Source organism: Podarcis liolepis (assembly GCF_965112155.1).
Source record: "Podarcis liolepis genome assembly, chromosome: 9".
NCBI classification, from domain to species: Eukaryota; Metazoa; Chordata; class Lepidosauria; order Squamata; family Lacertidae; genus Podarcis; species Podarcis liolepis.
Window position 1 is genome coordinate 2,099,638 of NC_139564.1, and position 21,526 is coordinate 2,121,163.

Genomic DNA, 21,526 nt, shown 5'->3' on the forward strand with positions numbered 1-21,526 from the left:
GGCTGCTGAGAGATCCAGCAGAACTAGGAAACAGCTCTCACCTTTGTTCCTAGGCTGCCGGAGATCATCGACCAGTGTGACCAAGGCAGTTTCAGTCCTATGATGAGGCCTGAACCCTGATTGGAAGGGATCCAAATGGTCCGCATCTTCCAGGCGTGCCTGGAGTTGTTCAGCAACCACCTGCTCAATCACCTTGCCCAAGAATGGAAGATTTGAGCCTGGGCGATAGTTGGCCATGATGGCTGGGCTCAAAAGATAGCTTTTTAAGAAGAGGTTTAATAACTGCTTCTTTAAGTGGGTATGGGAAGATTCCCACACAGAGAGAAGCATTCACCACCCTGCACAGCTCATCGCCCACCCCTTCCCAGCTCTCTTTATGAGCCAGGATGGGCAAGGATCAAGGAAATAGGTGGTCAGTTTCACTTGTCTCCACATCCTCAGATGTAACAGACTGGAATGGTTCCCATGCAACATGATTAGGCAGAGCTCTGGCACTCTCCCACCCCAACCCTGCCCCATTGTGGGGTCTACCTCCATCCGAATCTGATTTTTACCTGCAAAAAACTTTGTGAAGTCATCATAGGAGACCTTGCAGTCCGTGCTGGACTCAAGCTGGTGAAGGTGGATCTGTAAAACTCCAGACCACCTGGAAAAGTCTCCTAGAACTATTTTCTGCAGATGCAATAGAGGCGGTGAAGAAGGTCCTCTTTGCCGTCGTTATCAAAACTTGGTAGGCTCAACGTTGAGCTGTAACCCGTGTTCAGTCTGATTCAGAGTGGGTTTTCTGCCACCGGCACTCTAGCCATTGTTTGATTGCCCTCAGCCCAGGGGAGAACCAAGGGGTCATCCAGGCTCCATCCAATCAGAGTGGGCACTTCGGAACCAGACAAGTCAACAACCCTAGTTAACACCGCATTCCAACGAGCCACCAGTAAATCAGCTGAAAGGCCATCAACATGGAATAAAACATCCCCTACCACTCTCTGGAAACTAGATCCATTAAGTGGCTGTGATGGACCATTCTAATCAGTCCCACTTCCCTATGCAGGTGATGGTAGCGGAGAAGTCTAGTTGCAACAGGAAGTGATCCGACATAGTAGTAGTAATAATAATAATAATAATAATAATAATAATAATAATAATAATAATTTATTTATACCCCGCCCATCTGGCTGGGGCCCCACAGCCACTCTGGGCGGCTTCCATAGAAACCAAAAAGACACTAAAATATCACACATTAAAAACTTCCCTGAACAGGGCTGCCTTAAGATGTCTTCTGAATGTCAGGTAGTTGTTTATCGCTTTGACATCTGCTGGAAGGGTGTTCCACAGGGCGGGCGCCACTACCGAGAAGGCCCTCTGCCTGGTTCCCTGTAGCTTTGCTTCTCGCAATGAGGGAACCGCCAGAAGGCCCTCAGCGCTGGACCTCAGCGTCCGGGCAGAATGATGGGGGTGGAGACGCTCCTTCAGGTATACTGGGCCGAGGCCGTTTAGGGCTTTAAAGGTCAGCACCAACACTTTGAATTGTGCTCGGAAACGTACTGGGAGCCAATGTAGGTCTTTCAAGACCGGTGTTATGTGGTCTCGGTGGCCACCCCCCGTCACCAGTCTAGCTGCCGCATTCTGGATTAGTTGTAGTTTCCGAGTCACCTTCAAAGGTAGCCCCACGTAGAGTGCATTGCAGTAATCCAAGCGGGAGATAACCAGAGCATGCACCACTCTGGCGAGACAGTCCGCAGGCAGATAGGGTCTCAGCCTACGTACCAGATGGAGCTGGTAAACAGCTGCCCTGGACACAGATTTGACCTGTGCCTCCATGGACAGCTGTGAGTCCAAAATGACTCCCAGGCTGCGCACCTGGACCTTCAGGGGCACAGTTACCCCATTCAGGACCAGCGAATCCTCCACACCTGCCCGCCTCCTGTCCCCCCAAAACAGTACTTCTGTATTGTCAGGATTCAACCTCAATCTGTTAGCCGCCATCCATCCTCCAACCGCCTCCAGACACTCACACAGGACCTTCACCGCCTTCACTGGTTCGGATTTAAAAGAGAGGTAGAGCTGGGTATCATCCGCATACTGATGAACACCCAGCCCAAACCTCCTGATGATCTCTCCCAGCGGCTGCATGTAAATGTTGAAAAGCATGGGGGAGAGGACAGAACCCTGAGGTACCCCACAAGTGAGGGCCCAGGGGTCTGAACACTCATCCCCCACCACCACTTTCTGAACACGGCCCAGGAGGAAGGAGCGGAACCACTGTATAACAGTGCCCCCAGCTCCCAGCCCCTCAAGATGGTCCAGAAGGATGCTATGGTCGATGGTATCGAACGCCGCTGAGAGATCCAGCAGAACTAGGAAACAGCTCTCACCTTTGTCCCTAGCCCGCCGGAGATCATCAACCAGTGCGACCAAGGCAGTTTCAGTCCCATGATGAGGCCTGAATCCCGACTGGAAGGGATCCAAATGGTCCGCTTCTTCCAGGCGTGCCTGGAGTTGTTCGGCAACCGCTCGCTCAATCACCTTGCCCAGGAATGGAAGATTTGAGACTGGGCGATAGTTGGCCATCGTGGCCGCATCTAAAGATGTTTTTTTAAGAAGCGGTTTAATAACCGCCTCTTTCAGCGGGTCTGGGAAGGCTCCCTCACGGAGGGAAGCATTCACCACCCCACGAAGCCCATCGCCCAGTCCTTCCCGCCTAGCTTTTATAAGCCAGGATGGGCAAGGATCCAGGAGACAGGTGGTTGGTTTTACTCGTCCAAGCAGCTTTTCCACATCCTCGGAGGTAACAGATTGGAATTGATCCCACTCAACTTGACTAGACAGAACTCTAGCACTCTCCCGCCCCGGCCCTGCTCCCACGGTGGAGTCTACTTCTTCCCAAATCTGAGCGATTTTATCTGCAAAAAACTTTGCAAAATCATTGCAGGAGAACATGTGGCCCGTACTGGGCCCCGATGTTGCAGGTGGTTCCGCTAAATTGTGAACCACCTGAAAAGTCTCCTGGACATAGCACTTCTTTTGTTTCACTTTTAGTGTCAGATCACCCACATCCATAGAGGTGAACACCAGGCATGTCCGCCACTATGAGTTCGACCAAACTTATTCAGGTACAGCCCCATGAAGGCCATGCTTTCCACAAAGTCCCAAGCAGCGCCGTGTAAGGTCATGTTGGCATGGATGTTAAACTCACCCAGGACCAAGATGGGTGGCTCCAGGAAAACATCCGACGTGACCTGAAGCAGTGTGAGCAGGGAATCCTTGGTGCAGCAGGGAGGTTGGTACACCAATAGCAATCCTGTACTGCCCCTATTGCCCAACTTTAGAGAAGTGGGTCTTCCTAATAAGGACGCCCAATGAAAACAAAGGACTTCCTAAAAATCACTGCAACCCCCCCCCTCCCCACCCACAGGACCTGGGTTGCTGTGCATAAGGGAAGCCTGGCAGACAAGCACCAGCAAGAACAGGTTCATATGCCTCATCCAACCAAGTCTCTGTTACACATTCCAGTTCAAGTTCTCCATCCATGATCAAGTCATGGACGGCAGTGGTCTTCTGGATCACTGACCTGGCATTACACAGCAGCACCTGAAGGTCATGTGGGACACCCTTGTTGATACCTGTAACCTTCTGGTCAGGACCAGACCCAGAGGCAGGGATAGTCTCCAAACAACAAGTAAACCTGCCCCCTCGGTAATGACATGGTCTGGTCCTAGCGTAACTCCTCCTCCTGCCCATGATCACGGAAATCGGCTGCCCTTGAAGCTGTCCCATAAATTCCAGCGGGTGCAGAATGCTGCAGCGAGACTCCTCATGGGGTCTCTGCCATGGGAGCATATTCACCCAGTGCTTTTCAAGCTGCACTGGCTCCCGGTGGAGTACAGGGTCAGATTTAAGGTGCTGCTTTTGACCTTTAAAGCCCTTCAAGGCCTAGGACTCTCGTACCCATGGTACCGCCTCTCCCAGTATGCCCCACAGAGAGCCTCAAGGTCCATAAATAGCAACACCCTAGTGGTCCCGGGCCCTAAGGAAGTTAGATTGGCTTCAACCAGAGCCAGGGCCTTTTCAACTCTGGCTCTGGCCTGGTGGAACGCTCTGTCTCATGAGACCAGGGCCCTGCATGATCTGATTTCTTTCCGCAGGGCCTGTAAGACACAGTTGTTCCACCTGGCCTTTGGCTTGGAGCCAATTTGATTCCCTCCCTCCTTTTCTTTTTTCTTTTCCTTCTCCTCCTGTGATGAGGCTACATTTTAATATTTCAATATTTTAATGTTGTATTTTAATTTTGTTTTTAAGTTGTAATCATTCATCTTGTTTTTATTATTGTTTGTAAGCCGCCCTGAGCCCAGCCTTGGCTGGGGAGGGCGGGGTATAAATAAAAAATTATTATAATATTATTATTATTAACGTTCCAACTAGTAGTCCTGCCGCCTAATATGCAAGTTCTACTCCCCAAGTTGCTCAACAGCTATAGATCATATATGTTACCACCCCTACCCTAATCTGAACATTGAAAACTGATGGAATCATATAATAGTAGAGTTGGAAGGGACCTCAAGAGCCAAATAGTCCAACCCTGCAATGCAGGAATTTCAGCTAAGCATCCATGACAGTGTTAGGATATTTCTGTTCCACCTTAAAAGGGAGCAGGATGGACTTCCGGCTTAGCGCATTCGACTAATGGCGGATTCCCTCCGAGCTCCGGAGGGAATCGGCTTGACAGGGGGCTGGGTCTTGCCGTGCCGGCGACACGGGGACCCTAAAAAACCATGGGCACGGAGCCCGTGGACATGGTGACTCGGCTGGCACCGTTAGCGCCCTCCCGACTCGTGAAGGAGCCTTTTTAAAGGCTATGGAACAGGTGCCGGGGAGTGGCGTGGTGCTGTGAGTCTTCTGCTTCCCCTGCCGAGCGTAGCCGCATGCCGTTTGTCGGAGAGCGCTGACTTCTGTCAAAATTTGGACTTAAAATCAAGAGCAACAACCCGTGAGTAATTTGGAAATTGGATTACAAATAATTCGGTTTTGGATTTGGTACGAGCGGGGGAGGTGAAAAAAAAGGAAGTCCGTCTCCCCCCCTATTGTAAACAGCTTAAAGCAAGGATCTGTCAGCTAAGGTTGCGAGAAGAATTGTTGTGATTGGATAAAAAATATAAATGCCACGGATTTAAAGGACTAAGTTAGTGTGCTGGAGGACAAGAGTTTATTTGTTTGAGTACCACCTTTCTCAAGCCCGGGAGTAACCCGTGAAAAGAGCCTGCTGAGGATTTACAGAAAACTTTTGACAGCTGTCAAACTAGCTGTCAAAGTTGGGAAAAACTGAAAGCTTAAATTTTAACCGTCATATTGCTACAAAATATTGAAAGTAAAGAAAGACTGATACAAATAAATCTGACTTTTGGATCGGAAGGGAAAAGGATACAAAGTAACCAGAATCCCTCTAGAGGGGATTCTTGGACATTACAAGAATGGAACTAGGTCGGGAAATACGAGCTGATTTGCAAGAGCTTATTTTTCTCGTGGGAAAGCTGCGAGAGACGAGCGAGCGAGGCCATGTTTTGTCTACAAGCCCCACAAAACCGAAGCTAACAGAAAACACACCTATTGAGTTGGAAAGGGACTTGATGCTCAAAACACAGGCAGCTGGACAAGAAAAGAAACTAAAAATTGAAGAGGAGGAAAAGACACCTGCTGAACAGGAGGAGCAGAAAGAAGGGGTGGCTGAAATGCCACAGAAGATAAAAGAGAGCCGGAGACCTGCTAAGATGAACTCTAATTCAACTAAGGTGAAAGTTGGATCATTTGGGACATACAAATTCAAGAAGCAGAGTTGGAGCTCCATCTTTAAACAAGTAGGCATGGCTGGAAGAAGCATGGTCAACACTGAGAAGGTACCTTTTCGACCCTGGATGTTTCGCATGAGAGACTTTCGAAGATGCCGGCTGAAAGGGACTGAGAGAGATTTGAAAGCCTCGGACATAAGGTCACCAGGCTAAAAAGACGGACTAACTGGACTTTGGTTTGGGATTGAAACCGGGGAGAGAAGGGTGGGATTTAGAAGTCCAAAGGCGGCCTGATTCTCATCTTGCAGTGTAAAAATTATATGTTCTTTTTTATTATAAGAATGGGGAATCCGTGGATGGGAATTAAGGGCAACTTTAGGAAAGATATTTTTTCTGTTCTATATTTTTTATTTTATATATGATTAAGGTATATATTTTAAAAATGGTTGAATAAGCTAAGCTAAGGATAAGGATAATAATGATAAGGCATAAACTTACTATAGAATCATATTAACAAATTATGGTTAAGCAAATTAACAATTTATGATTAGGACATTAAGGACAAAAACTTGTTTGAACAAACAATTGGAGTTGGAATACAATAAGGGGAGGCGTGGGGAAGTCATGAAAATAAGTTACTGAAAGTGAGATCTAAAAGGTGGAATCTTTTTGTTGTTTTTTGTGTTTTCTTTTGTTTTTCTGTTTTGTTTTTTGTAACCTTTTGAAACTTTAATAAAGATTATTTAAAAAAGGGGGGGGGAGCAGGATGTTTGTGTCACAGCCTGCGCATTTTCTGTTCACAGGATGTTTGTTTGCTATTGCTTTCGTTTCTCTCTCTGTCTGAGACACTGTCGCAGGCAGTCATGTCTTTCTTTGTTCTGATCAACGCTGAATAAAGCTTGTAAATAATGCTCTCCTGCGTGCAACTTTTGGCTGTGCATTATCTGCTGATACAGCGTGCATGAGCTCTAGAAGAAACTCATGTCGCTAATTGCTGATACTGCGTGATTACGGGAGATCGATGGATCGTCCGGCACACGGCTTGGGGCCATGATGGACTTTATCTCCCTGGCAGTATCCCAACAGACAGATGGCCATCTAACCTCTGATTAAAAACCTCCGAGGAAGGAGAGTCTACAACCTCCCAAAGGAGACCATCCCACTGTTGAGCAGCTCGCCCTGTCAGAAAGTTCTTCCTGATGTTGAGTCAGAATCTTTCTTCTAACTTGAAGCCACTGGTTCAGGCCCTACCCTGCAGAGAGGGGGGAAATAAGCTGGCTACATCTTCCATGTGGCAGCCCTTTAGGTATGTAGAGAAGGGTATCGTATCTCCTCTCAGCCTCCTCTTTTCCAAGCTAAAAATACCCAGTTTCTTCAACCATTCCTCATAAGGCTTCTAGACCTTTGATCATCTTGGCCACCCTTCTCTGAACACTTTCCAGATTATCAATCATGTTTCTTAAACTGGGGTGCCCAGAACAGGACACAGTATTCCAGGTATGGTCTGAACAAGGCAGAATAGATGACTATTAATTCCCTGTATCTGGACACTAGACTTCTCTTGATGCAGCCGAGAATAGCATTAGCTAGTTTTGCTGCTGCAGCACACTGTTGAATTATGCTAAGCTTGTGGACCACCAAGACCCCTAGATCCTTTTCACATGTCTTACTGGCAAGCCAAGTATTTCCTGTCTTATATTTGTAAAGTTTGTTATTCCTGCCTAAGTGCAGAACCTGACAGTTGCCCGTATCAAAACTGATTTTGTTAGTTTGGACCCAGTTCTCCAATCTGTTAAGGTCATCTTGAATCCCAATTGTGCCTTCTGCAGCATTAGCTCCCCCTCCAGGGTTGGTGTCATCTGCCAATTCGATGAGCATCCCCATAATTCCATCATCCAAGTCATACATAAAGATGTTGAACAACAATGACCCAGGACAGAACCGTGTGGCACCCCACTTGTCACTTTTTTCCAGGATGATAAGGAACCATTAATGGGCACTCTTTGGGTTCAGTCAGTCAACCAGCTACCAACCCACCTAAAGGTAAAGTAAAAAAAGGTAAAGAACCCCTGGACAGTTAAGTCCACTCAAAGGCGACTATGGGGTTACGGCGCTCATCTCGCGTTCAGGCTGAGGGAGCTGCCGTTTATCCAGACAGTTTTCCAGGTCATGTGGTCAGCAGGACTAAACCGCTTCTGGAGTGACAAAATCTAGGGTGCACGGAAACGCCATTTACGTTCCTGCCACAGCAGTACCCATTTATCTACTTGCACTGGCATGCTTTCAAACTGCTCGTCCAACCCAAATTATTACCAGTTTCTCTGCAAGACTATCACAGGGGACTTGGTCAAAAGCCTTACCTTCTCCCTGCAACTGTTGGCTACTGTGTACCCTAATCCTTCGTGATTTCTCCTTTCTTCCATTTCGTATACATGCCCTTCTTAAATCTCAGCTCACCTGTAAGCTGCTTATGCAGCCACACAAGTTTCTTTAGATACCTCCTACTTTTCTTTCTTGTTGGAATTGTCTGTCTTTGTACCTTCAATATTTCACCTTTCAGAAATTCCCATCCATCTTGGACTCCCTTCTCTTTAAGTATTTCTGACCCTGGGATCTCACTCAGTAACTCCCTAAGCTTTATGAAATTGGTCTTCTTAAAGTCTGACTATACTCTGCTTTCCCTTCCTTCTAGATCATGAAACCCAGGAGGACATGATCACATCCTCCCAAGTTTCCCAGTGTTTCAACTTGGTCAATCAGTTGCGTCGTGTTAAGGACCAGAATCAAAAGAGCAGGCAGCTGCCTCATACTTTGAGGAGCCGTGTGGACGTTTTGTTGGCTTATTCACCCAAGGCTCACAGATGGACCTACCAATGATAGTGACTTACTTGGACCCTAACACACATTGTAACAGAGCTCAGTCTCCTGCCTATCCAGTGTTGGAAGCAGATATGGAAGCTAGGAGCTCAATGGCACCTTAGACCTAGGCTATGGGCACAACAGAATGTCTAGGCACACTTTTTTAAATAACAAAAATACCGTATTTTTTGCACTATAACACTCACTTTTTTTCTCCTAGAAACTAAGGGGAAATGTCTGTGCGTGTTATGGAGGGAATGCCTACGGATGGCGGGGGGGATCTGCTGCAGTCGTGAGCAGAGGATCCATGGTTCCCCTTCCTTCCCCGCTCCGTGGCTCGCTTTGAAACAGCAAAGCGGGAGAAGAGCCGCTGAGTGGGGAGGAGAGAGGGACAGAGAGCCTGCTTTTTTAAAGGAGCAAAGCGAGAGAGGAGAGGAGCCTTCTCTCCTTATACCCCTCTTCATTATTAGCAGCATCCTTCTCCACCCACCCCACGCGTGCTCCTTGTCCCTTGAGTGCTTTTCCTTTCCTCCCCACTTAAGACGTGGTTACAAAGCATGGATCCTCAGGATTTTTGCATTGGGCTACTCCAAACTCACTGTCAGATCACGTCTGTAGCCACAGCATGAACCACAAAAATCATACATCCACTGTTTCGTTTAGAATATTTATTTTCTTGTTTTCCTCCTCTAAAAACTACGTGCGTGTTATTGTCGGGTGCGTGTTATAGAGCGAAAAATACGGTAGAATATTACGTCCGTTTATCACAGTCTAGTGCTTCTCCTGCTCACCTCCCTAATATTAAGAGGGTCTCTTCTCCAGTCTTCATATGGGGAGGCAGAAAAAGGTCCTCCTTTCCTTCCACTCTGCAGTTTAAATCTGAAATCTTAGGTGAAGTATTGAATCCAGAGCTCAGAAACTGATCGCGCTAATGAAATTCCCTGTCGCAAAATGCACCTAGAACAATGGGAGCTTCGAACACTGTGCTATCCCATATCAAAACTACCACCAAGGCCAACCTGCATCCTAAATGGCTCACCATACTCCCCACACAAATTCATTATAAGCCCTCAATATTATGCCCATGTCCTTCTTCAGGACTCTTCCTTTATTGGGCTGTTTCTCCAATGTCGCTCCACCAGGTGCCAAAAATCCTGCTGGCCAGGTTGACTCATTTTTCTATTTTGCATTCTCATTTTGTTTTTCTTATGTTGTGAGCTGCCCTTGATCTTTGAAGGAAGGGTGGCATACAAATTTAATAAATAAATTTCTATACATCTTTTTCTATCTTCTCATTCACATTCCCTTTTGATTTTATTCATTTGTTCTGCTTCCCTAAATATGGAGACCACCAATAATTAAATATAGATATTTAAAATGTCTCTCTCTCTCTGTGTGTGTGTGTGTGTGTGTGTGTGCGCGCGCGTTCGTTTGTTTGTTTGCTTGCTTGCTTAAAAGTATTGCAATCTGCTTTTAGTTATTTTGGTAAGAAAGTGATGAATACGTTTAATAAAAAGAACAAATAAATCAAGAGAGGACAAACACATCCACAAACTCCCCTTTTCATATTTGCTCATTGGCGGCAGGCAATCAAGGATATCCAACTTGAGGCCTCCCCGAATGAGATACCTTTCATAACTGCGTCCACCTTCTTACCTGACTGCACCCAATTGACTGTCGGTCTGGGCGGCTGCACAAAGATCTCCTCGCACATCTCCTGGCTGCACCAGTAACGTCTCTTCAGTCAGCTCTGTCCCATCCTTTGGTACCTCCCCCTAAACTGGCTGTGGCAATGGCCAAATTTGCGTAACCCCTTCAACCCCACAACAGGAGCCCTGTGGTGAAACCCAGCTCCAAGCCAGCCAGCCCCACCACTGTGAAGGTAAGTGCCAGATTCTCACCTGCAGATATCTCCGCTGGAAGATTCTGCTTCGGAGGTCTTGCATCTTCCTTCTGAAGCCATGGCACGGTGAACAAGCTCGAGGTGAACAAGTCCCCTTCACTACCTGAAGGCTCCGATCTTTCCACGCATGCTGCAATATCAAGCAAAGGTGGTTTAGTAGCCATTCTACTAGATTTGGAAGGTTTCTTACTCGCTACCCACTCCGTGGCCTCCAGCGGACCTCATGTCTGGGCCTCCCTCCTGTTTGGAAGAAGAATCCTGAAGCTGTTTGGTGGGCTGCTTTTGAGCTTGGTTTCCTTGCCTCCTGCTCCCTTCTCAAGATGCCATCACAATCCCTCAACTATGCACGTAACTGCAGGAGGGGGCATACACAGATCCTAATCCGACCCACAAACAAACTGGATAATTACACATTAACCTGAGGCCTTTTGCATGAAGAGCAAGTGCCCTCTCTCACATTTTAGTTTTATGTCAGGGGTTTGTACGCAGGTGCCTAGCTGTTCCAAGAATTCCTACATTACAGACGTGGCCCTAAACCTGGGTAGCTAATTTCTGGCACCCCAAAGGTTGCTGGACTTCAAGTCCCAACAGCCCTGGCCAGCAAGGCTAAGAAGCGAGGATGATGGGAGTTGCAATTGAACTTCATCAGGGGAGGCCAGCTTAGCCAGCCAGCCACCCTCCCTGCCCAAATATCTTAGGTCACCAATAGTCAAGAAATCTGCTCCTTTCCTTTCAGAAAGGAACCCTTGTATTCCCAAAATCTGTGCCACCTGAATTCAAGTCCCTTTAGGAGTTGCATACAGATCTCCACAGCAGCCTGCTGGATTCGCTGCGCCTTTTTGTTCATGATAAACCACATTAATACCATTAAAAACTCCTGTCCAACCCCAATACGTTCTAAATTTTGTATCATAAAACTCCAAGACACGTTGTCAAAGGCCTTCTCCGCATCAATAAACATTAACATTGCTTTACAATTTTTCTTGTTTCTAACTTTTCCAAAATATCAACTATATTCCTAACATTATCTTTCACATAGTTTTTGCCTATAGTTTTTGACATTAGATCTATCTTGATCTTCTTTTGGAATCAGGGTTATATAAGCCTCCTTCCAGGTTTCAGGTGCGTTGTCCCCTCCTATTACCTTATTGCAAACTTCTACCAATGACTGAATAAGCCAATCTTTCATAGTCTTATAGTATTTTGCTGACAATCCATCTGGTCTGAGGCTTTGCCAAGTTGCATTGAATTTATTGCACTTTCGACCTCCTGCCGTGTAATTAAACCATTTAGTAGGATCCTTTTACCTTCAGGAATCTTCTGCAAGCCATTAGTTTTAATAAACTGCTCAATTTTGACCTTGTCTTCTTTACCATTTTTATACATTTGTTTGTAATACTTCTGGAAGCATCTTCTTATCTCCACAGGGGTCTCCACAGACTTTCCTTCTGATACAGTATTTGTAATAGTACTTTGTTTCTGTCTTTTTTTTAACTGCCAAGCTAAGAGTTTCCCACATTTATATGCAAATTCAAAATTCCTTTGTCTCATCAGTCTTAATTTCCATTCTATTTCTTGGTTTATAATCTGTGAATACTGGATCTGTAAGGCTTTAATTTTCTTTTGTATCTGCAAATTCGTTGGATTACTTCTAAGGTCCTTCTCTTTCTTTTAATTGGTCCAAAATTTTATCTTTCTTTTCATTTTGTATCTTTCTCTTAATTGAATTTTGTTGAATGAGGAATCCTCTCATTACTGCTTTACTTGCGTCTCAAATGACTTTTTTCCATTCCAAAAGTCATAGTCATCTCAAAATAGTCATTTAGAGTCTTTTGGGCCTTATTGATTATTTGCCCATTCCTCAACAAATCATCATTCATCCTCCATCTGAAAGATCCCTGTAAAAACAATTTCACTTCCATAAATACTGCATAGTGATCTGAACAGGTTTTGGGGCAAATTTCCATTTTTGTTACTCTGGGAACCAAGTCTCTGGATATCTATAAATAGTTGATTCTCAAAAATGATCAATTTGCATCTGAATAGAATGTGAAGTCATTTAATTTGGATTTCTAATTCTTCGTATGTCTGACAAATCAAATTTATCTGTTATGTCAAAAAATGTCTTCGGTAGTCTGCCAGCATTCAGTATTTTTTGTCTCTGAGTCCTGCCCATTAGAGTTGATGCAATTCCATTCAGATCTCTCATTAGAATTAATATATAATCCAAGTAGTCCAGAAGCTTTGTTTCCACATTCTTAAAAAATTCCGCTTTGCCATCATGAGGTGCACAGATTCCCAATAGATGTTTTTTGCCTTGTGCTGCAATTTCTATTGCTATGTATCTTCCCTCCTCATGTTTTAAAATCAATGTTGGATTCCATTTTTCTTTAACATAAAACACCACTCCTCTTTTTTTAACTTTATCTGAGGAAATGAATTCTGGACCAAGTTTCTTATTCAAAAGAATTTTTCTATGTTGTCTTTTGATGTGTGTTTCACGTAAACAAATTACATCCCAATTCTGCTTTGACAAAACATGATAAATCTGACTCCTTTTTTGTGGAGAGTTTAAACCATTGACATTCCAAGATTAAATTCTCAAAGCCATCTTAATCAGTTAGAGTGCTGCTGCCCCTGCCCCTGCCAGCTGTGGGCTTTCCAACCCAAGTTCAACTGAGTGCTTTGCAGAAACCTATCCTTCTCTCCAACAGTCTTAATTCTTTGTTTCCTTCCCTCAAATTTGAAGAAAAGGCCCTCCGGGAATACCCACCTATAAATATATATTTTTCCTTCTCGGGTGGTTGCCAAATCTGTATAATTGGATCTCAAGTTCAAAAAATGTTTAGGAAACTCCTTAAAGAGGACAATTGCTTTATCCTGAATTTTTAAACCTTTTTTGTAATGCAGGCCCAAAATAATATCTCTTTGTTCTTTAGGCTTGAAGACCACAATTCAACCGTAGATAATTTTTGAATCTTTTTTAGAACCAAATCTGTAGGCCTTTTCTATCCAAGAGTTAACTTCATCTTTTTTCAAGTCCCACCACACCACAAATTGATCTATCATCCACTCCCTGAGCCAATCCTGGTCCAGTTGAGGTATCCCTCTCAATCGTAGCTGAGATTCCAGCTCTCTCATCTGAAGAAATGTGATCAAATTTGAATTTTCATATTGTAATCTTTCTAAATCAGTCACTCTAGTTGTCTCTAGCTGAGTCAGTCTCATCTCGTGACTTTTAACTCATTTTCACCGCTTTCAGTTCCACTCAGTTCCTCAAAGTCCTTGCCCAATTTTTCAATGCCCTGAGAATTACCTTTTATGTCCTCTTTTATTTCAGTCAACAATTGCATGACATAATCCTCAAAAGTTGCACTTCTGGAGCCTTGTCTTACTGTGCCCTTACCTCCTTTCTCCCATCTCATAGTTGCTCAGGAATCTCAAGGTCAATCACACAGAGGGGGAAAGGAAAAAAACAGATTCCCACAATGGTCAGTTGCAGATAGCCAGCAGATCCTCTTTTCCTTTTTATTATAAAGACAGGCTATTTAGTACTCCTCACAACCCTCAGAATTTTAAAAAAGAATTCTGGAGGTAAAAGATACTTTTTGTAACACAGAAACCAGTCCAGACATTAACAAGATACTTTGTATCATACAAAGAGGAAGCGAAAGTTGAAAGTTTCCTCTCCCTTTTCTGACCGTCTTTTCCTCTTTGCGGCTTCAGTCAACAATCACCGCTTTCACTTTTAGGTCAGCGAAAATGGATAGACCTGCGTATTTAAATCCCTTTCTGTCCAAATTGTTGCCAAATTTATGCTTTCTTTTTTCCTTTTACTTACGGTTCGAAATATTAGCCTTTTTTTGGAGAAACTGGCCGCTCACGATCGCCAGACTCAGAGCTTTGCACTGTGAAGGAAACAAGTCGTTTCCATTGTGCCGTGTCTCCAATCCCACTCACCCTCGGGTCTCTTTCCCAGAGCATACCCGGGAGTACAGGAGTCGCAGAAGGCACTCTCCGGAACACCATGCCCTCAGAACGCTCTATCTGAGGTTTCCCGGGGTACCGCTTTGCTCTAGCAGTCACCCCTTTGCTTCCCTGTGCTGGGGCTTTTTGAACCGAAAGAACTCCTGTCTGCCATCAGCGGGCAACCAACCGGAAGTGGCTCCACCCTGCAAGTTTTGTGTCACCTGCCAATTCGATGAGTATCCCCATAATGCCATCATCCAAGTCATATATAAAGACGTTGAACAACGACCCAGGACAGAACCTTGTGGCACCCCACTTGTCACTTTTCCAGGATGATGAGGAACCATTAACGGACACTCTTTGGGTTCAGTCCGTCAACCAGCTACCAACCCACCTAAAGGTAAAGTAAAAAAAGGTAAAGAACCCCTGGACAGTTAAGTCCACTCAAAGGCGACTATGGGGTTATGGCGGTCATCTCACTTTCAGGCCGAGGGAGCCGGCATTTGTCCACAGTTTTCCGGGTCATGTGGCCAGCAGGACTAAACTGCTTCTGGTGTGACAGAATCTAGAGCGCCCGGAAACGCCGTTTACCTTCCTGCTACAGCAGTACCAATTTATCTACTTACACTGGCATGCTTTCAAACTGCTCGTCCAACCCACATTTTACCAGTTTCTCTGCAAGTCTATCACAGGGGACTTGGTCAAAAGCCTTACCTTCTCCCTGCAACTGTTGGCTACTGTGTACCCTAATCCAGTGTTTTTCAACCACTGTTCCGCGGCACACTAGTGTGCCGCGAGATGTTGCCTGGTGTGCCGCGAGATGTTGCCTGGAGGGAGGCGGGCAAGTCGGGCGGCGAGAGGCGGCGGCGAGGAGAGGCCGCCCAGCGCGGGGCTCTCGCCGTCTGCCTGCCTGGCTGCCTGCGAGCTCGGCGGGCAGCGCCTCCGTCCGCAGCGCCCGCCTCGCAGCTCTCATTCCCTGCCCCTGCCAAAGCTCACCCAGCCAAGCCGCGCTCTCCTTCCTGCCTCGCTTTGCTGCCTCCTCCCCCCCACCCCAAAACTTGGAGGTTCCCCGGCAAGGGGGAGGGGAAAAAATTGAAACTTACACTTTCGTGCGTCCCTCCCGGCGTGACGCTGCGCGCTGACGTCACGGGGCTGTAATGGTGGTGTGCCTCGAGATTTTTTTCATCAAACAAGTGTGCCTTTGCCCAAAAAAGGTTGGGAAACACTGCCCTAATCCCTCGTGATTTGTCCTTCCTTCCATTTTGTATACATGCCTTTCTTAAATCTCAGCTCACCTGTAAGCTGCTTATGCAGCCACACAAGTTTCTTTAGATGCCTCCTACTTTTCTTTCTTGTTGGATTTGTCTGCCTTTGTACCTTCAATATTTCACCTTTCAGAAATTCCTATCCATCTTGGACTCCTTTCTCTTTAAGTATTTATGACCATGGGATCTCACTCAGTAACTCCCTAAGCTTTTTGAAATTGGTCTTCTTAAAATCTGACTATACTCTGCTTTCCCTTCCTTCTAGATCATGAAACCCAGGAGGACATGATCACAATCTCCCAAGCTTCCCAGTATTTCAACTTGGTCAATCATTGCGTTGTGTTAAGGACCAGAACCAAAAGAGCAGGCAGCTGCCTCATACTCTGAGGAGCCGTGTGGACGTTTTGTTGCTTATTCACCCAAGGCTCACAGATGGACCTACCAATGATAGTGACTTACTTGGACCCTAACACACATTTTAACAGAGCTCGGTCTCCTGCCTATCTCCTGTTAGAAACTGAGATATGGAAGCTAGGAGCTCAATGGCACCTTAGACCTAGTCCTTCTCCTGCTCACCTCCCTAATATTAAGAGGGTCTCTTCTCCAGTCTTCATGTGGGGAGGCAGAAAAGGGTCCTCCTTTCCTTCTACTCTGCAGTTTTAATCTGAAATCTTAGGCGAAGTATTGAACCCAGAGCTGAGAAACTGATCGCGCTAATGAAATTCCCTGTCGCAAAATGCGCCTAGAACAATGGGAGCTTCGAACACTATGCTATCCCATATCAAAACTACCACCAAAGCCTACCTGCATCCTAAATGGCTCACCATACTCCCCACACAAATTCATTATAAGCCCTCAATATTATGCCCATGTACTTCATCAGGACTCTTCCTTTATTGGGCCTTTTCTCCAATGTCGCTCCACCAGGTGCCAAAAATCCTGCTGGCCAGGTTGACTCATTTTTCTATTTTGCATTCTCATTTTGTTTTTCTTATGTTGTGAGCTGCCCTTGATCTTTGAAGGAAGGGTGGCATACAAATTTAATAAATAAATTTCCATACATCTTTTTCTATCTTCTCATTCACATTCCCTTTGATTTTATTCATTTGTTCTGCTTCCCTAAATATGGAGACCACCAATAATTAAATATAGATATTTAAAATGTCTCTGTGTGTGTGTGTGTGTTTGTTTGTTTGCTTGCTTGCTTGCTTGCTTAAAAGTATTGCAATCTGCTTTTAGTTATTTTGGTAAGAAAGTGACGAATACGTTTAATAAAAAGAACAAATAAATCAAGAAAGGACAAACACATCCACAAACTCCCTTTTTCATATTTGCTCATTGGCGGCAGGCAATCAAGGATATCCAGGCCAACTTGAGGCCTCCCCGAATGAGATACCTTTCATAACTGCGTCCACCTTCTTACCTGACTGCACCCAATTGACTGTCGGTCTGGGCGGCTACACAAAGTTCTCCTCGCACATCTCCTGGCTGCATCAGTAACGTCTCTTCAGTCAGCTCTGTACCATCCTTTGGTTTTGTTGTTGTTTAGTCGTGTCCGACTCTTCGTGACCCATCCTTGGTACCTCCCCATAAATTGGATGTGGCAATGGCCAAATTTGCATAACCCCTTCAACCCCACAACAGGAGCCCTGTGGTGAAACCCAGCCAGCCCCACCACTGTGAAGGTAGGTGCCAGATTCTCACCTGCAGATATATCCGCTGGAAGATTCTGCTTCGGAGGTCTTGCATTTTCCTTCTTCTGAAGCCATGGCACGGTGAACAAGGTCGAGGGAGTTAAGTCCCCTTTGCTACCTGAAGCCTCCGATCTTTCCACGCAGGCTGCAATATCAAGCAAAGGTGGTTTAGTAGCCATTCTTCTTGATTGGGAAGGCTCACCATACTCCACATACAAATTCATTATAAGCCCTCAATATTATGCCCATGTACTTCATCAGGACTCTTCCTAACTGGGCCGTTTCTCCAATGTCGCTCCATCAGGTGCCAAAAATCCTGCTGGCCAGGTTGACTCATTTTTCTATTTTGCATTCTCATTTTCTTTTTTTTATGTTGTGAGCTGCCCTTGATCTTTGAAGGAAGGGTGGCATACAAATTTAATAAATAAATTTCTATACATCTTTTTCTATCTTCTTTCATATTCCCTCAGATTTTATTCATTTGTTCTGCTTCTCTAAATATAGAGACCACCTATAAGTAAATATAGATTTAAAATGTCTCTCTCTCTCTCTCTCTCTCTCTCTCTGTGTGTGTGTGTGTGTGTGTGTCAGTTCTTCAGTCAGCTCTGTCCCATCCTTTGGTACCTCCCCCTAAACTGGCAGTGGCAATGGCCAAATTTGCGTAACCCCTTCAACCCCACAACAGGAGCCCCGTGGTGAAACCCAGCTCCAAGCCAGCCAGCCCCACCACTGTGAAGGTAAGTGCCAGATTCTCACCTGCAGATATCGCCGCTGGAAGATTCTGCTTTGGAGGTCTTGCATCTTCCTTCTGAAGCCATGGCACGGTGAACAAGCTCGGAGTGAACAAGTCCCCTTTACTACCTGAAGCCTCCGATCTTTCCACGCAGGCTGCAATATCAAGCAAACGTGGTTTAGTAGCCATTCTACTAGATTTGGAAGGTTTCTTACTCGCTACCCACTCCGTGGCCTCCAGCGGACCTCATGTCTGGGCCTCCCTCCTGTTTGGAAGAAGAATCCTGAGGCTGTTTGGTGGGCTGCTTTTGAGCTTGGTTTCCTTGCCTCCTGCTCCCTTCTCAAGATGCCATCGCAATCCCTCTACTATGCACGTAACTGCAGGAGGGGGCATACACAGATCCTAATCCGACCCACAAACAAACTGGATAATTACACATTAACCTGAGGCCTTTTGCATGAAGAGCAAGTGCCCTCTCTCACATTTTAGTTTTATGTCAGGGGTTTGTACGCAGGTGCCTAGCTGTTCCAAGAATTCATACATTACAGACGTGGCCCTAAACCTGGGTAGCTAATTTCTGGCACCCCAAAGGTTGCTGGACTTCAAGTCCCAACAGCCCTGGCCAGCAAGGCTAAGAAGCGAGGATGATGGGAGTTGCAATTGAGCATCACCAGGGGAGGCCAGCTTAGCCAGCCAGCCACCCTCCCGGCCCAAATATCTTAGGTCACCAATAGTCAAGAAATCTGCTCCTTTCCTTTCAGAAAGGAACCCTTATACAGTGGTGCCCCGCAAGACGAATGCCTCGCAAAACGAAAAACCCGCTAGACGAAAGGGCTTTCCGTTTTTCGATGCGCTTCACAAGACGAATTTCCCTATGGGCTTGCTTCGCAAAACGAAAAAGTCTTGCAAGTGTTGCAATTTTTTTCGCTTTCCCCCCTTTTTTCTAAGCCGCTAATAGCCTTTTAGCCACTAAGCAGATAAGCCTTTAATAGCCGCTAAACCGCTAATAGCGCTAAGCCGCTAATAGGGTTGCTTCGCAAGACGAAAAAACCGCTAGACGAAGAGACTTGCGGAACGGATTAATTTCGTCTTGCGAGGCACCACTGTATTCCCAAAATCTGTGCCACCTGAATTCAAGTCCCTATAGCAGTTGCATACAGAGCTTCACAGCAGCCTGCTGGATTTGCTGTGCCGTTCGCTGCTCCTTTTACGGCTGACGTAGGAAATTTCCAGCCAACAAGCTTATTCTGTTCTGGCACAGGCGTCAGTTTGACCTGTGACACTGTTTTCCCCAAGTCTCACCCACCAGCCTCACACCTGAAGTCCCATGCCATGGAGTGGCAGATCACCTGCTTTGTGTACAGAAGTTCCCAGGTTCAATCCCCAGCAGCATCTCCAGATAATAATAATAATAATAATAATAATAATAATAATAATAATAATAATAGATTTATATACAATGGTACCTCGGGTTACATACGCTTCAGGTTACAGACTCCGCTAACCCAGAAATAGTACCTCGGGTTAAGAACTTTGCTTCAGGATGAGAACAGAAATCGTGCTTTGGCGGCGCGGCGGCAGCAGGAGGCCCATTAGCTAAAGTGGTGCTTCAGGTTAAGAACAGTTTCAGGTTAAGAACGGACCTCCAGAACGAATTAAGTACTTAACCCGAGGTACCACTGTACTGCCTTTTAACAAGTGATATCAGGATGGTTCACAAGATAAAAGAACAAATAAGTAATTAAAACAAAAACAACGAAACAACAACTATTTATTTCTTCTACCCTGCCCATCTGACTGGGTTGCCCCAGTCACTCAGTGCAGCTTCAACAAAAATACAGTGTCAAACATTAAAAGCTTCTCGATACAGGGCTGCCTTCAGAATTCCTCTCTCTTTGACAAGCGACAGGAAGGTGTTCCACAGGGCAGGCACCACTACCGGGAAGTCCCTCTCCCTGTTTCCCTGTAACTTCGCTTCCAGCAATGAGTGGACTGCCAGAAGGCCCTCGGAGCTGGACCTCAATGTCCAGGCCGAGCAACAGGGGTGAAGCCACTCCTTCAGATATACAGGGCTGGCGGCATTCCATGCCTGAAACCCTGGAGAGCTTCTGTCAGTCAATGAGGCAATATTACGCTAAATGGACCAGTGGTCTGACTCAGGATGATGCAGCTTCCAGCACCAAAAGGTCCCGGGTTCAGTTCCCAGCATCTCCAAAAAGGGCTGGGAGAGACTCCCTGCCTGAAGCCACCAGTCCCTGCAGACCATTTTTTCTCAAACTTGAATTCTCAGCTTCCATTGGACCACAGCCCCCACCATCCCTGATCATTGGTCCTGTTAGCTATGGATGATGGGAGTTATAGTCCAACAACAGCTGAGAATTCAAGTTTGAGGAATAATGGTATAGAAAATACTGAGCTCAGGTGGATCCAACATTGCCAAGAGTTGAGCTCTATGCCTTTCTGTGTGGCCAAGTTATTCTTGCCCAGCTGCAGGAGGATAACATCTGGAGGCACCAGCCGCTCCCAAATCATGCATGCCCTCCTAACCCAGCCACACGACATGCAGCCGGTGACCCAGACCAAGGTGGGATTCTCTCCCGGACGCCAGCATGCGCTTCCTTGCACAGCACACAACTGTGTCCAGAAAACCTTACGTGCAGGGGTTGCAACTAAACAGAAACAAAGTCAACGTGATGCCACCACGTACCCCTTTGTGCGCAGTCTATATAGCTCAGTTGGTAGGCCATGAGGCTCTTGATCTCTGGTGCATTTACAATCCTCTTCAACAGGGGTCAGCAAACCTTTCCAGCAGTGGGCCATTCCACCGTCCCTCAGACCGTGTGGTGAGCCGGACTATATTTGGGGGGGGGGAGTCAGAATTCCTATGCCCCACAAATAACCCAGAGATGCATTTTAAATAAAAGGAGACATTCTACTCATGTAAAAACACGCTAATTCCCAGACCATCTGAGGGCTGGATTGAGAAGGCGATTGGGCTGCATCCGGCCCCTGGGCCTTTGGTTGCCTACCCCTGCTCTTCAATCACCCAGACTGGTGACCTGCAAGCAAATCTCTGACTCCCCTCATGTCCAAGCAGTGTTGGACTATGTCAAGAATAGAGGATCCTGGTGCCATCCAGGTGCTGTGAATGGAATCATAGAGTTGGAGAAGTCCCCAAGAGTCCTGTAGTCCAACCCCTGCAATGCAGGACTCCCATCTCCCATCATCCCCGATCCTTAGCAAAATATCTAGATTTGATACTATCCACAAACTATGTGCTAAAGAGAACTGGAGGATTAATAAATTCTCACAAGCCTTTCATA

General features: G+C 46.0%; 1 protein-coding gene and 1 long non-coding RNA gene across 11 annotated transcripts in view; both read right to left on the bottom strand.

Moving 5' to 3' along the window:
* Positions 1-21,526, bottom strand: part of LOC310714794 (uncharacterized protein) — a 51,551-nt gene that overhangs the window by 17,572 nt on the left and 12,453 nt on the right. For 6 of the 10 annotated variants that reach the window (XM_083520428.1, XM_083520425.1, XM_083520432.1 and 3 more), the window contains 3 exons: positions 18,227-18,358; positions 17,481-17,615; positions 10,541-10,672 (listed from right to left, as the gene is read on the bottom strand). In XM_083520428.1, the coding sequence (XP_083376554.1) occupies positions 10,541-10,672; positions 17,481-17,615; positions 18,227-18,358 (399 nt within the window). The remainder of the gene's footprint in view (positions 1-10,540; positions 10,673-17,480; positions 17,616-18,226; positions 18,359-21,526) is intronic. The other 4 variants (XM_083520430.1, XM_083520431.1, XM_083520429.1 and 1 more) reach the window with 3 other exon arrangements.
* LOC310686025 lies at positions 12,208-17,360 on the bottom strand. The gene is made up of 2 exons (XR_014515653.1): positions 15,738-17,360; positions 12,208-15,257 (listed from the first exon to the last, which is right to left on the bottom strand). It is a non-coding gene; the product is annotated as an uncharacterized lncRNA (long non-coding RNA).